Source organism: Hemibagrus wyckioides, linkage group LG23 (assembly GCF_019097595.1).
Source record: "Hemibagrus wyckioides isolate EC202008001 linkage group LG23, SWU_Hwy_1.0, whole genome shotgun sequence".
Classification (NCBI taxonomy): Eukaryota; Metazoa; Chordata; class Actinopteri; order Siluriformes; family Bagridae; genus Hemibagrus; species Hemibagrus wyckioides.
In genome coordinates, this window is record NC_080732.1 from 2,945,330 (window position 1) to 2,959,321 (window position 13,992).

Here is a 13,992-nt window from a genome sequence, read left to right on the forward strand (position 1 = left end):
GTACATCTCTTCAGTCAATCACTAAAGCACTGAAAATGAAAGAAATAAAGAGAACTTACTTAAGAGATCTTCCCATGATGAAAGCATGTAATGTCCTGTTGAACGTTTGACTTTTTGAATATTTCAGATATTTCACAGAGGTGGAAGTTTTCAGGTAATATGTAACATTTTCATAACCTATAATGCACGAGTCGTGGGAAAGGATGTTTCAGGCAGGAGATGTTAAATGGACTCGCACGTTAAAGTCATACACCTTCACTTTAGCGGTGTTTAATATTTCAATTCAATTCAGTTTATATGTATGAGCGCCTTTCACAATGGACATTGTCTCAAAGCAGCTTTACAAAAGTAGAGAAACAGAGAAAGGAGAAAAAAAAATGATTAAACTATTTTATCCTTATTTTATCCCTAATGAGAAGCCTACAGCGACCGTGGTGAGGAAAATGTCCTCGTGATGATCTGAGGAAGAAACCTTGAGAGGAACCAGGCTCAGAAGGGAAACTTACCCTCATTCGGATGGCACTGGACAGTAAATAATGTAACTGTGAATATATAATGTCCTTTCTACAACAGCAATCAAGGGCCCATGAGGAACTATTAGGTCAGTGTAGTTTCTGAGGTCATTATAGACACTGTCACAAGCTGACAGATATGTAGTAATGGCAGATCTGTGACGGTGTGAAAGACCCCAAGTGTTCTCTGTCCATGGCTGTCTCCTGGGTCACAGGCTGTCTACACAGATCCATCTACCGCATCAGTGAGCACCACCGAGCGACGAGACTCTGACCAGGGGTAGAGGCAGTGGCCACACTGGAAACTCAGAACACTGGGAGCTTGGGAGTGGGATGAAAACATACAACAGTGGAAAACAAACAGCGTCTTAACATAAAGTAGTTGCTTTCTTTCTCTTTAAAGAAAAAGCTGTCCTATAATCCTATAATTCCTTTTAACACAGCAACAAGGAATAAATTAGACTTCAGGTCCTCTTAAAAGTAAAAATTTTATGGCAGCAATATCTACCTTTTATCATTAGAGGAATTGGAGATTGATTACATTGTAAAACAATGAGGAAATGATATTAGTAACTATAGTAAAGTAAATTTAACATGATTTTTGTAACCTTACTTGAATAAAAGTTCATGCAAATCAAAGAAGGACCCTTTACAACTGAACTACAACGATCGCAACTAGCGTATTGTTTTATTTGTGATTTGTCGCTCCCTAGTGGAATCTGCGTGTTACTGCACTTGTATTTTCATCATATTTTCTACCGATATCTTTAAAGCAATCCCCAAATCACGTGAAATTATTTCTTTTTACTGGTGTATTAACCATTCACATACACACAACACATATGTAGCTATTTTATTGTTGCAGGACTTCGACACTGTCACACAAGCATTACAGGAAAGAAGTGCAACGCCGCAAATATATTACACACCGGCTTTATGGGAGAACACGGTTTAAAACAGAACAAAATATCACCACAAGCATCCACCAGCATTCCAGGCAATAAATATTAACTCCAGTTGATTGAGCACATCTCTCAAATATCGTCTGTACAGAGAACACTGGAATGATAATTACACCAGAAGATAATTATGACTAGCATTCTCAAAAAAACAAAAAAACAAAAAACAAAACATGAATGGAAAACACGTCTGAAACACTTACAAAAACACAAATACAACTAACGTACACACACACGTACACACACACGTACACACACACGTACACACACACGTACACACACACGTACACACACACGTACACACACACGTACACAAACAAAATAGAGGAGGTTCTTGAACTCTCTCTTCTACCGCTGCTCCAGAAAAGGAAGGGTGAAAAGAAAGAAATGGAATGTTGGTGGATGGAGCGAAGACGGGGAGAGAAAGACAACTGATAGAGACTTAGTCCTCCAGAGTACGGAAAGCGTTCTGCATGTCCTCCAGCAGCTGCGCGTAATCTGCTTTAATCTTGGCCTCACCCTCCTTCACCGGGTCCTGAGAGAAAGAGAAAGAAATTATAAGGTTGATTAATGTTTATTAATTTAGTCTTTTCATATCCTCATATCCCCTAATACCATATGTGCATTGATCAGGCATAACATCATGACCACCTGCCTAATATTGTGTTGGTTCCCCTTTTTTCTGCCAAAACAGCCCTGAACTCTGAGGCATTAGATCCCTGAAGGTGTGCTGTGGGATCTGGCACCGAGATGTTAGCAGCAGATCCTCTAAGTTCGAGGACTTACAGGATACTATTTTACAGATACTGACCACTGCAGACCAGGAACACCCCACAAGAGCTGCTGTTTTGGAGATGCTCTGATCCAGTTTGTCAAATCCTTACACTTGTCCATTTTTCCTGCTTCTAACACATCAACTTTGAGGACAAAATGTTCCCTCAGCAGTCATAATGTTATGGTTGATCTGTGTACATCACAATATTTCATCTCAATAATAAAAAAAACATTACATTTCCGTTTAGATTCAGAACAAAACTTAAATAAAATAATAATAATAAATGATTGGGTAATGTTGGAAAGCACACTAGTCATTTCTCTTATTTCTGAAAGATTTACAAAATATTTAAAACGTCAAGCTCATAATTTAAGACGATTTAAAACATCCTCAAGTGCTTTATTGCCCTTATACCACAGAAATTATTTTTTTAAATTTCTTATGCCACATTTTGAATTTATTTTATAGACACAGTTAATGCTGTGGGGGAAAAAAAGGAGCTTTGCATGTTATAGAGAAACCAGAACACTGAATTTTCTCCTGGTATAAAAATTTATCATAAAGCTTTGACACTGAAGAAATTAAATCCATGCTTCTTAACGGAAAAAATTCACCAAATCATATTATAGAACATTTAACATAAACCTGTGTACTGCTTTTCCGAAAACTACTCAACACTTTCCAACCAATGAGATCTGAGTATTGAACAGCGCTGTAGAAGAAAGCTTAATAAAAACTTTTCAATGTTTTGATTCCTAATATAAATCAGGAAATTTGTTATCTTTTCGGTTTACTTTATAAATGACCGTTTGTGAGTCTAGAACTCAGAGCTCTATAAACATTAATGCTAATGATAAAAACTGACCTTAAATTTCATGGAGCTGATCTTGTAGAGGATTTCGCCCATGTGCTCACGGATCATGGCCCAGGTGATCTTGTTGTCGCTCTGAGCCGTGGTCTCCACCGCGTGCCGGGCCATGTCGTAGAAGGAGATCATGTTGGACAGGATGCCCACTGTCTTGTAGAACGGACAGAACCTGGAGAAAAGGAAAGTAAGCAGGAATCATTCGGGTGGATTCGAGCCTCTATATCAAAGCACATAACTGTTCGATGGCGCTTTACATTTACATAAACATACGGACCTGTCGTAGGGAGTGTAACCGTTCTGCTGCAGGAAATCGTCCTTAATCAGCTTGGCGACTTCAAGGGTGATCTTATCTGTCTCCGCCAAGGACGCCTGGTGAATAAAAAGTCAAATAAAGTATATTTTACTCTTTTATGTATTGTATTGTTTTTTTCTGTTATCTACTAAAAATCCTGGTACCACCACGTACCAGAAAGTCACGATATTTAATGTGAAAAGGATCATGCATGGCAAATTATTGTTTGATTCTCAAAAAGATGAGCGAGGTTTAAGTTTGAGTCGAGTTGCTAGAATTTTCCAACAGTTCCAAAACAACTGCCTTATATTTGGTTCCAAACACTGATCCTTTCTTTAATCCAAGTTTTTTCCATGACACACACACACAGAGTGCACTTCTCTAATATCTAAAACGTCACGCTCATAATTTAAGACCCAGATCTTCCTCACCTTGCCAACAAGCTGTACGATCTCAGCCAGGTCCTCCTCCTCCTGCAGAATCTCCTTAGCTTTAGTGCGCAGAGGCACGAACTCCGGGAAGTGCTTGTCGTAGTATTCGTCCAGCGCTCGTGTGTACTTACTGTAGCTGATCAGCCAGTTTACAGACGGGAAGTGCTTCCTCTGGGCCAGCTTCTTATCAAGACCCCAGAACACCTTAGAAGAGGAAAAAAACAAGTGTTTAGGAGACTAAAATATCACTACAGGAGTGAAGAAATAAAAAAAGAAGCATGTTGAGTTCTTACCTGTACAATACCCAGTGTAGCTGATGTCACAGGATCGGAGAAATCTCCACCAGGGGGCGACACACTGCAGAAAAATCACAACACTCTTTATTCTCCTAATAATTGCAACTGGACTAAATCTCAGTTCAACCTGTACACTCTAAAGCTATAAAACATCTTAGTTACATAAAGAGAAAAAAAATAATGTTGCTATGGAAACCACTTACGCTCCCACGATGCTAACGCTGCCTTCCCTCTCGGGATTACCGAGACATTTCACACGGCCGGCACGCTCGTAAAACGAAGCCAGACGAGCTCCCAGATAGGCAGGATAACCGCTATCTGTTACACACACACACACACAAAGAAATAATGATGCATCTGCAGGAGTGACTGCATGACTAATGACATATTTTTAGACCAAAGGCTCATTCAAGATTCATTAGTCAAATAAAATTAAGTAATGCCTACAGGTAATCACAAACAAAAACAAACAAAACAAAAAAAAAAACGCTATTTCTTTGCTGTTATTTAGTATTTGCCTATTGTTTTGCTAAAGCAAAGTGACACATTTTAAATGCTGTATCATTTATCATCATCATCATCATCATCATCATCTCACCAGCAGGCATCTCAGCCAGACGACCAGAGATCTCCCTGAGAGCCTCGGCCCATCGAGAAGTGGAGTCGGCCATCATGCTGACGTTGTAACCCATATCCCTGAAGTACTCGGACAGAGTGATTCCTGAAGCACAGACGGATAAAATAATCCCAAATTAAGACAATAAAAGTAAAATGCTAAACCAAAGCTTTGAAGACACAGCTGCCGGGTCCGGTACCTGTGTAAATGGACGCCTCTCGAGCAGCCACGGGCATGTTGGAGGTGTTGGCCACCAGAGCGGTTCTCTTCATGATGCTTTCCACCTTTCCATCCACCTCCATGGTTAGCTGTCAGACAAAACAGAGCACTGACCATCGTACCGAAATTCCAGTCGCCATCAGCTGCCAGAGCAGAGCGGGGTTATTCTGTGCCGTTTCTCACCTCAGGGAAATCTCGCAGTACTTCAGACATCTCGTTACCTCGCTCTCCACAGCCCACGTAGATGATGACGTCACTGTTGGAGTATTTGGACAAGGACTGAGAGATCACGGTTTTGCCGCATCCAAAAGCCCCGGGGATTGCTGTAGTGCCCCCTTGCACGCACCTGGCAGTATAGTAAACACACACACACACAACTCTAATCACCGATATACAGATTAGGGCTCTAATGTAACCTGCATCTGATTAGGGATCCAGATATCTGAAGGAAATTTTTTTCATTACAGATGAACCCCATGACTCACAGTTCCTCTCCCTCAGCTGCATCACTCCATCTCATAATGGATCTCAACTAGAGATATGTCCACAGACCCAGTTATTATTTTTGTTTCTACCTAAACAAAAAATTCGTAAAATTCTTGCTTGGCTTGGCTTTCCACTGACGCTAACAATTTTGAACGGCTCCCGGAACGTATGTGCAACTTAGCCTGCAATCGCTTCGGTTTATTCGTATGTCGAAAATGCTTCGTATCCTGATGCAAATTTCTTGCAAAAATTCAATTCTCATGGTGAAAATTCGTAAGGGAGGGCACTCATATGCCGAGGTTCCACTGTAATCAACTAGTCTAATCTAGAACACTGTCACTCTGACCAGGCAGCTACTAAGGATGAATGAATGATCAGTATAAACACTTTACACAGCACAGGTCTTTCTACACTCACAAGAGTTAATTCCAATTAATATATCAGTTAATACATTTAGTCGATATACAAGCAGGTATATCAGACCATGTAGATCAGAACTTTTACTTTAATTCATAGTAAAAGTTTAATGGGGTTTCACTGACGGGAAAAGAGCGTCCAAAACTCGCTGGCCAGTGAGCAGAGGATGATTAGCCGGCAGCTTCTCAGTCACGGGTCGAACCTGGCGCACGGGCCAAACCTGCACCATGGTGAACTTCTCCTTCACGCCTTCAAACTCCAGCTCCAGCACCACATCCTATAAACACACAAACATACACACGTTTCTGCGTCACGTACATATTCTCTATACATATTTATTTGAGCGTTTAAACAAAACGCGCGGCTCACCGAGACGTCGTAGTTGCCAGGTGGTGCCACATAGGTGACAGTTCCGCGGTTTTTAGGTGGCAGCATGATTTTGTGTCTGATGAGAGAGTTCTCCAACACAAGACCATAGATATCTCCTCCGGTTATGTGACTCCCGACCTGACGGAGAAAAGCGAGGAAGGACTCTGTTCAACTGCTAGCAAATATTTTCGTTGTGCATTCTGACAGTCAGGTCTGTTCAAACCTTTCTCTTTACTCCCATAGGTCACATTTCAAGCAGATGTGATCGGTCATCTGAGCTGCTCTGATTCATCAGATGACCAGTTGTAAATGTTTATACTCTAACACTTTAGGAGACAAAGAGCCTAAGCTCAGTGTAAAAGGCAGCTTCTACCCTGAGCACTAAAGAAATAAGAACCAAAAAAGGAAGAGCTTATTGGTCTGCTGTATTTGCTAGGTCTTGTGTGTTTAGTTAAAAACTAGACCCACTGGCTAGATAACAAATATGACCTTCAGTTCTTATAGATAAATATTTACACCATCACATACACAAAGGCAGTACACAAACTTGTCATTGTCCAGACTCAGACTCTAACTGGACTCTATTAAAAGCCAAGCGCGTATCAGCTTAAGCAAGCAGGCAACCCGACTCTGACCGCGCTTAATTATTCATACAGCTAACTCTGAACACGACCCTAATTACAGTCATCCAGTTTAAGGTGAGTGAGTTGATCCAGTCACATCAATTCCCAGTTCACTTACACATATTTTTTCTTGGATCTTTAAATATTGCAGTATTTTATACTTTTACCCATTTCTTGAAGTTTAATCAGAATTTTTTAACAAATTTTTAACAAATTTCTTGTAATGAAATCCTTTCTGAGAAATTCGGTTGTTAATTTATTAATCAGTTATAAATTTCAGACCAGATTATCATTTAATATACAAATGCAGACCACGTTATTTACAAAACATGAATTAAATTTTTTACACGGTTTCAGAAGAAAAGGAGGTGGGGACATGTACCGTTGGGGGCGTGTCCAGTTTGCATAATCAAGTATTTCTTAATAAGGGTTAAGGATTTTCGCTCTTCTACATGAACCGTCACATCAAACAACCTATTAAACGTTTTGAGAGCCTCTCGATCAAAATAAAATAAAAATATTATACCCGTAAACTCTTGGAGGGAGAGAACTCCCATTTGATGTCGCGGTTGAGGGCGCCGATGTTCACGCCTCGGGGGATGTAAATGCTCTTGGTCAGGTCGTTGATGTCTTTGAGCGGTCGCTGGATACCATCAAAGATGGAGCCCATGATGCCGGGTCCCAGTTCGACGGAGAGGGGCTTCCCAGTACGCAAGACCGGGTCACCAACAGAGACACCAGCTGAACACAGCTCAGGAAAAATCTTCAACTAATTACTGACCTTAATGACTAGAAGGTGTAACGCTGTTGCTAGCAGATTTATGTAAAGTAAATCTTTTGTTCTAAGGGTAGGATTTTTATAGTAATTTTAACCTCATTTTATACAACTTCCTCCCATGATTTAAAAAAAATACAAATTGATTCCTGTAAAATTAGCGTCCACTGGAGCAGCTCTGAGGCTAAAATAAACTAATCGAGTGTGAGTGAAGGATACAGGTTTCTTCATACACCTGAATGGTGGCCATGTCTCCCTCCAGCCGGATGATTTCTCCCACCAGCTCACTGTGGCCTACACGCACCAGTTCGTACATCGCTGCCCCGGCCATGCTGGAAGCCGTCACCACTGAGGGACGAACCCACAGATACACATGAGGCTTTTATACAATGAAATGACGTGTATACACTTTAATATAAATCCTGATGCTCAAATAAATCAACTTGAACATTGAAGCTTTTTTTAAAAGTAGTTTTGAAAATGAAAAGTGATGCAAAGCAAGAGTTTTCTTTCTTTCTTTTTCACTAACCAGGTCCAGAGACACCGTGCACATATCCAAACTGTCCTTCCCGCTCCTCATCTCGGATCTTGGGCAGCTTGGAGAAGTCCATGTTCGAGGTGTGTGTCTAAAGACAGAGAGAGAAAATGAGACCACAAACCGTAAGGAGAACATTCTGTTAGCCCACCGTTACATTTGGCCAGACTCACGTCTTCTGACTGAACGACCCCTGACCTTTCCATCATCTCCACCATTGCTGTTTGTTCTGATCTCAACACAAGACGTGTTTTCTTAAACAATTCCCTAGAATCTTGTATATCCTATGCAAATTAAAACACCTGAAACAAAACAGCAGCCGAATAACTTCCACCATCTTGGATTTGTAGAAATTTAATGAAAACTTCATGTTAATTTTTTTTTTTTAAATGTTATGCTTTCTTTTTTTCCATAAAGCTCAAAAAGAGTGTTTTACAGATGTATCTTAAAAGGAAACCAAATAAGATGTGCTTGATAACTTGATATCTATATTGATAATGTGATACTGTAACATGTCACAACCCCCCTCCCCCCTGGATCCTCTCCATCACACCCCCATTTTTGCCCACCTCCCACTTCCACCCCCAGGCAGAGTCCCCCATCATACAAGCAGAGAGGACCAGAGCGAACACATGCTTCCTCTCAGACACATAAAGCCAAGCAGCAGAGCAAGCCACTATCTGCCCTCTTCCACATACACTATATTGCTAAAAGTTTTGGGACACCCCTTCAAATCAGTGAATCCAGGTGTTGTTTTTCAGGGGTTGGGCTCGGCCCCTTAGTTCCAGTGAAAGGAACTCGTAATGCTTCAGCTTCATACCAAGACGTTTTGGACAATTTCATGCTCTTTGTGGGAACAGTTTGGGGATGACCCCTTCCTGTTCCAACATGACTGCACACCAGTGCACAAAGCAAGGTCCATAAAGACATGGAACAGCAAGTTTGGTGTGGAGGAACTTCACAGAGTCCTGACCTCAACCCCACAGAACACCTTTGGGATGAATTAGAGTGGAGACTGTGAGCCAGACCTTCTCATCCAACATCAGTGCCTGACCTCACAAATGCACTTCTAGATGAATGGTCAAAAATTCCCATAAACACACTCCTAAACCTTGTGGAAAGCCTTCCCAGAAGAGTTGAAGCTGTTTTAGCTGCAAAGGGCGGGACAACTCCATATTACATTCATGTGCATGTGAAGGCAGGCGTCCCAAAACTTTTGGCAATACAGTGTACATCAACTCACAGGTACTCCTGATTGGCTAGAGTCACTGTGATTGACAGTGGGGAAAGAGTAAGCCCCTCCCACCTAGCCAGCATGACTTCTTTGCTCTCCAGACGGCTGTGGCATCGTCGAACCCGCAGTGCGATCTCCTTTCAAATGCATTTAAATATAATGACACGAACATGACATAAAACCTCTATGTTCAACTGATCAACTTAAATAATTATTTTTAAACTTTCGTAATCGCTTCTGTAATCTTATTACCTCATAACTCTCTATCCCACTGTCCTGATTAACAAACATCCTCTCTCCTTTCTCATCTCCAGTAAAGCTCCACTGAGAGTCTCTTTGTTTCCATCGACACCAGACTGACAGATATTTTAAGAGTCAGCTCGAGACTGGACGTTAGTCATGTTCACGTGAGAGTTTTTCCTTTCCTTCATTCGTGTGTTTAAAGAAACATCCACCAACATGCTCTTACAGAAACGTGAGCAGTCATTAGGCAGGGTTCCTGACTGTTAACACTTTAAAGCTGACTGTTTTTATTTTTTTTACATGGAGTGTTTTATTCCTCTGCGATGGACTGGTGACCTGTCCAGGGTGTACCCCTGCCTTTCACCCTATGTGCGCTGGGATAGGCTCCAGCAGACCCACGAGACCCTAGGAATCCTAGGAATAAGCGGGTATAGACAATGAATGAATGAATGTTTTATTTCTCTTAAAATGTCGGAAAAATGTTTAACGAAAAGCATAAACTTGTTAAAAAGCACTGACATTGGAGACTCCTTACTACAAACTTCACCAGATCAACAATTCGATATTTTTATTGGCTAAATAACAGACCATTTGTTTTAAAAATCAGTTTTAGATTACGTAAAAACATCCACCTTTAATGTAAACCCCAGAGCTACTGACCAATCAGAATCGAGAACACACTCCTGTAGTATAAAAGCCTACAATAGTTGCTGAAAACTGACCAGAGTTAAAAAAAAAAAAAAATCGGCTCAACAAACTGAATGTGAAAGAGTTTATTTCCCAGAAATACAGAATTATTTAACAATAAAGGATCTGAAAAATCTACATAAGGAACGCAGCGATCATGTAGACGAGTTCGTCTTACAGACTTCATCATGGAGGGTTTTATGGCTTTATTGCGGACCCCTGTGTACGGTGCAGTTCTACAGCAGGTCACATGAGCGTGAGGACGACTTGTGACTGACCGGTGAAAGAGGAAGGAGGTGTGAACGAGCGCTTGAGCAATTCTGGCAAGTCTGTGTGGATGTGTCACTGCAGCACGTGTGACCGTGAGGAGAAACGCCATCATGTACGTTTGGATCGAGCAGATTTGATAATTCTGTCTGTAAAATTGGAGACGGAAATTTATTCTAGAAAACAAATTAGCCGGCTCAACTTCTCTGACCATTTTCTCCTCCAAAGCTGAACATTCAGAACATTCTCTGTTGTTTCTGTGTCTCTAAAACGCTCCGTGTGTGTGTGTGTGTGTGTGTGTGTGTGTGGGGTACTCTGTCCAACATGCTCAAAAAAATCTCTACAAATTTTTATACAAATTCTGACAAATAAAATTGAGATAAAGGTTCTTCTGCAGCATTTATTTAATCCAGATTAAATCATAACTATTATTCCAGCTACAAAAAATCTAAATCTAAAGAACTCTAAAGAACTGGAATTAAACCCAATATAATTTCCTCCTCTTAGTTTTAGAGTCAAACTCATTTCATTGCTCCATTTCTCTTGTCCACAGTTGTAGGTCGTATTCGGTGGATTGGAGTTCCTCAAATGAAACTAGATTTTTATAGAGACTTCCTGAAGAAAGACAGGAAGTAATTGAGTGAGGAATCCTAACCGAAAAGTTTTGTTAATATTTTTTATTCTTGGAGGTGGATAATAAATTAATCCCAGAGTTTAATGAAACTGGATCCTAGATTGTGTTTAATCTAATCCCAGTTAGTCTACTCCACTCTCTGATCTGATTACTAATGGTCACTAAGATTAAACCCCATCAGACTCATGAGACCAAAAAGGGACTCTGACCCTGTAGGAATCTCGTCTTTTTTTGTTTTTTTCTTTTAGGAGTGAAATCAACCCAAAGATCATCACAAACAAATCAAAGCTTCAGGGATTGACTTGATTTCTTTGTCAGAGAGAGAGACAGACAAAGACAGTAAGACACAGAGAGAGAAAGAGAAAGAGACAGACACACAAACAGAGAGAGAGAGAGAGAGGCAGACACACAGACATAGAGAGAGAGAGAGACAGACACACAGACAGACAGAGAGAGAGAGAGAGAGAGAGACAGACACACAGACAGACAGAGAGAGAGAGAGAGAGAGAGAGAGAGAGACACAGACAGACAGACATAGAGAGAGAGAGAGAGAGAGAGAGCGAGAGAGACAGACAGACACACAGACAGACAGACAGAGAGAGAGAGACAGACAGACAGACACACAAACAGACAAACAGAGAGAGAGAGACAGACAGACAGACAGACAGAGACCAAATATACATATAGATAAATGTGTGAATAATTTCCAGTCTCGTATTAAAACAGGAAGAAGATGAGAAGTCAGCTGACTCGTGACTCCTGCAGCACAGCGCTGATAGTATGAATGTATTACAGCCTTTATAACCAGTTTATTACAGTGTGTACATACAGTATTAAGAACTGCTCCTGAGGTAATGCCTCCGAGTCAGGGGGTGGGGGGGGCTGCACAAGTGATCACAAAAAAGAAAAAAAGGGGAAAAAAGGGGGAAAAAGAAAAGGGCAAACCGGAGATGATAAAAAGGCAGAAGGTGGAGATGATCATGTGACGTGGAGGAGCCGGAGCTCAGAGCTGCTCTCTGGAGTTAGGAACGGTTTGTCAAACCACACAGACACGCTGATAAAACACTGACACGGAGAAATGCGGATTAAAGAGAAGTGTGAACGCGGATCAGACTGAACCCCGGAGCGCGAGGAGGGGCTGAAACGGGGGTTCTGCAGTCACGTGACCATCACACTGGCCGTCAGGATTTGCACGATCCATCAAAACGCACTCGAATGCGTTTTTATTTTGTTTATCATATCCGTGTAATGCAAAATATTAGATTAGATTATTGCAAAATATAAAAATGTCCCGGATTTATTTATTTATTTATACATCATCATAATCCGATCCATTCCGGTTTGCTTTGCTCGGATGGACTCTGTATACGGGGGTAAAGGGGTTGTCTTGTGTTTTTTAATCTTGGCAAAAATTTAAAATATTAAAACAAATAGTAAAATTGATGGGAAAAAAAGATATTTAGAAATAAAATTGCGTCAAAACGCACGCGCAGCCCTTCTTCATTCCCAAGGTTACAGAAGGGACAAATCAGCATCACATAAACAACCAGACAAAATACACAAGATTATTTAAGAAAGACAATAAATACCCAAAAGGTGTAAATAACGTCAACGCATTATTATTATGATGAGAATTTGTCCCTCTTTCTGAATCGAACGGCGAAGGCAAATGAATTTAGCTTAGCTTCCTACGCTAGCTACCGGGGATCTTAATGAATTAGGCCAAAATAACAGCACGACTTTTCAAATATAAAATCAATCGTAGCTTACACGCGGATGAAAAATAAATATATAAATATAAAAATACCTGAAATGATGTGAAGGATCGGAGAGAGAGTTCCTGATTCGAGATGAGAATGAAAAATAACGCGACTAAGATCAGCCCAGATCAGCTGACTTCATTCACTCGACGGTGCTTGAGAAACAGGAACAGATGTGCACAGCGCCCTCTAGTGGGAGTGAGTCTAAATATTGATAAATATAAGCAGCGCCCTCTAGTGGGAGCAAGCGTAAATACTGATATAAGCAGCGCCCTCTAGTGTGAGCGAACGTAAATACTCACATACACAGCGCCATCTAGTGTGAGCAAACGTGAACAAGGATAGTGTAAGAAAGCGTAACTGCGGCTAAATACACACCGTTCTCTAGTAGCAGCAAACGTTAATACTGATCTAAGCAGCGCCCTCTAGTGGCACTAAAGGTAAATACGGATTTTATCAGCGCGCTTTAGTGTACGCGGGAGTAAATATGTTCAAGACTGACTAAAAAGATTAAACATATTACAAAGGTATAAAGTATCTATAGGTAAGAAAACGTATTTATTTACACACATAAAGTCGTCATTTTTATCAGCCCAATGTTTAAAAAAAATCAGTAACGTTATTTTTTTAATGAATAAGTCAGGTCATTTCGGTGTAGTTTCAATTTATTAAGGATCAAACCAAATTAAATAGTTTCAAACAGTAAAATTGTAGTGATTTTATGTTTCTTAGTTCAAGCATTTTAGACTTGTCAAGCATTTTAGAAATTGCAAAATTCTATAAAAGTTCTCCTAAAGGACGGAAAGACGGTAGAGACTCTTTATTTGTTAGCGAAAAGCAATTGGCGTCACTTCCTGTGACCATACTCCGTCTTTGCTGGTTGTTGCTGTTCCTCTCGGAGCTGCGTTATTTCTCCTAACCGTTTTCATTAAACCCCGCCTCTGTTACGCGGATTGGTTAGTAAGTCATACCACAAGGAGTATTCAGTGTTTAG

The 13,992-nt window shown here is 40.6% G+C and overlaps 1 protein-coding gene across 1 annotated transcript; it reads right to left on the reverse strand.

Moving 5' to 3' along the window:
* Positions 1-1,351: 1,351 nt before the first annotated feature.
* atp6v1ab (ATPase H+ transporting V1 subunit Ab) lies at positions 1,352-13,199 on the reverse strand. The gene is made up of 15 exons (XM_058376962.1): positions 13,046-13,199; positions 8,168-8,264; positions 7,858-7,986; positions 7,390-7,604; positions 6,241-6,378; positions 5,997-6,148; positions 5,152-5,314; positions 4,949-5,057; positions 4,732-4,854; positions 4,337-4,451; positions 4,131-4,194; positions 3,838-4,041; positions 3,389-3,483; positions 3,112-3,283; positions 1,352-2,006 (listed from the first exon to the last, which is right to left on the reverse strand). Exons 2-15 carry the CDS (start codon positions 8,247-8,249, stop codon positions 1,914-1,916), a joined length of 1,854 nt encoding a protein of 617 aa, XP_058232945.1. The 5' UTR covers positions 8,250-8,264; positions 13,046-13,199; the 3' UTR covers positions 1,352-1,913.
* Positions 13,200-13,992: the final 793 nt, after the last annotated feature.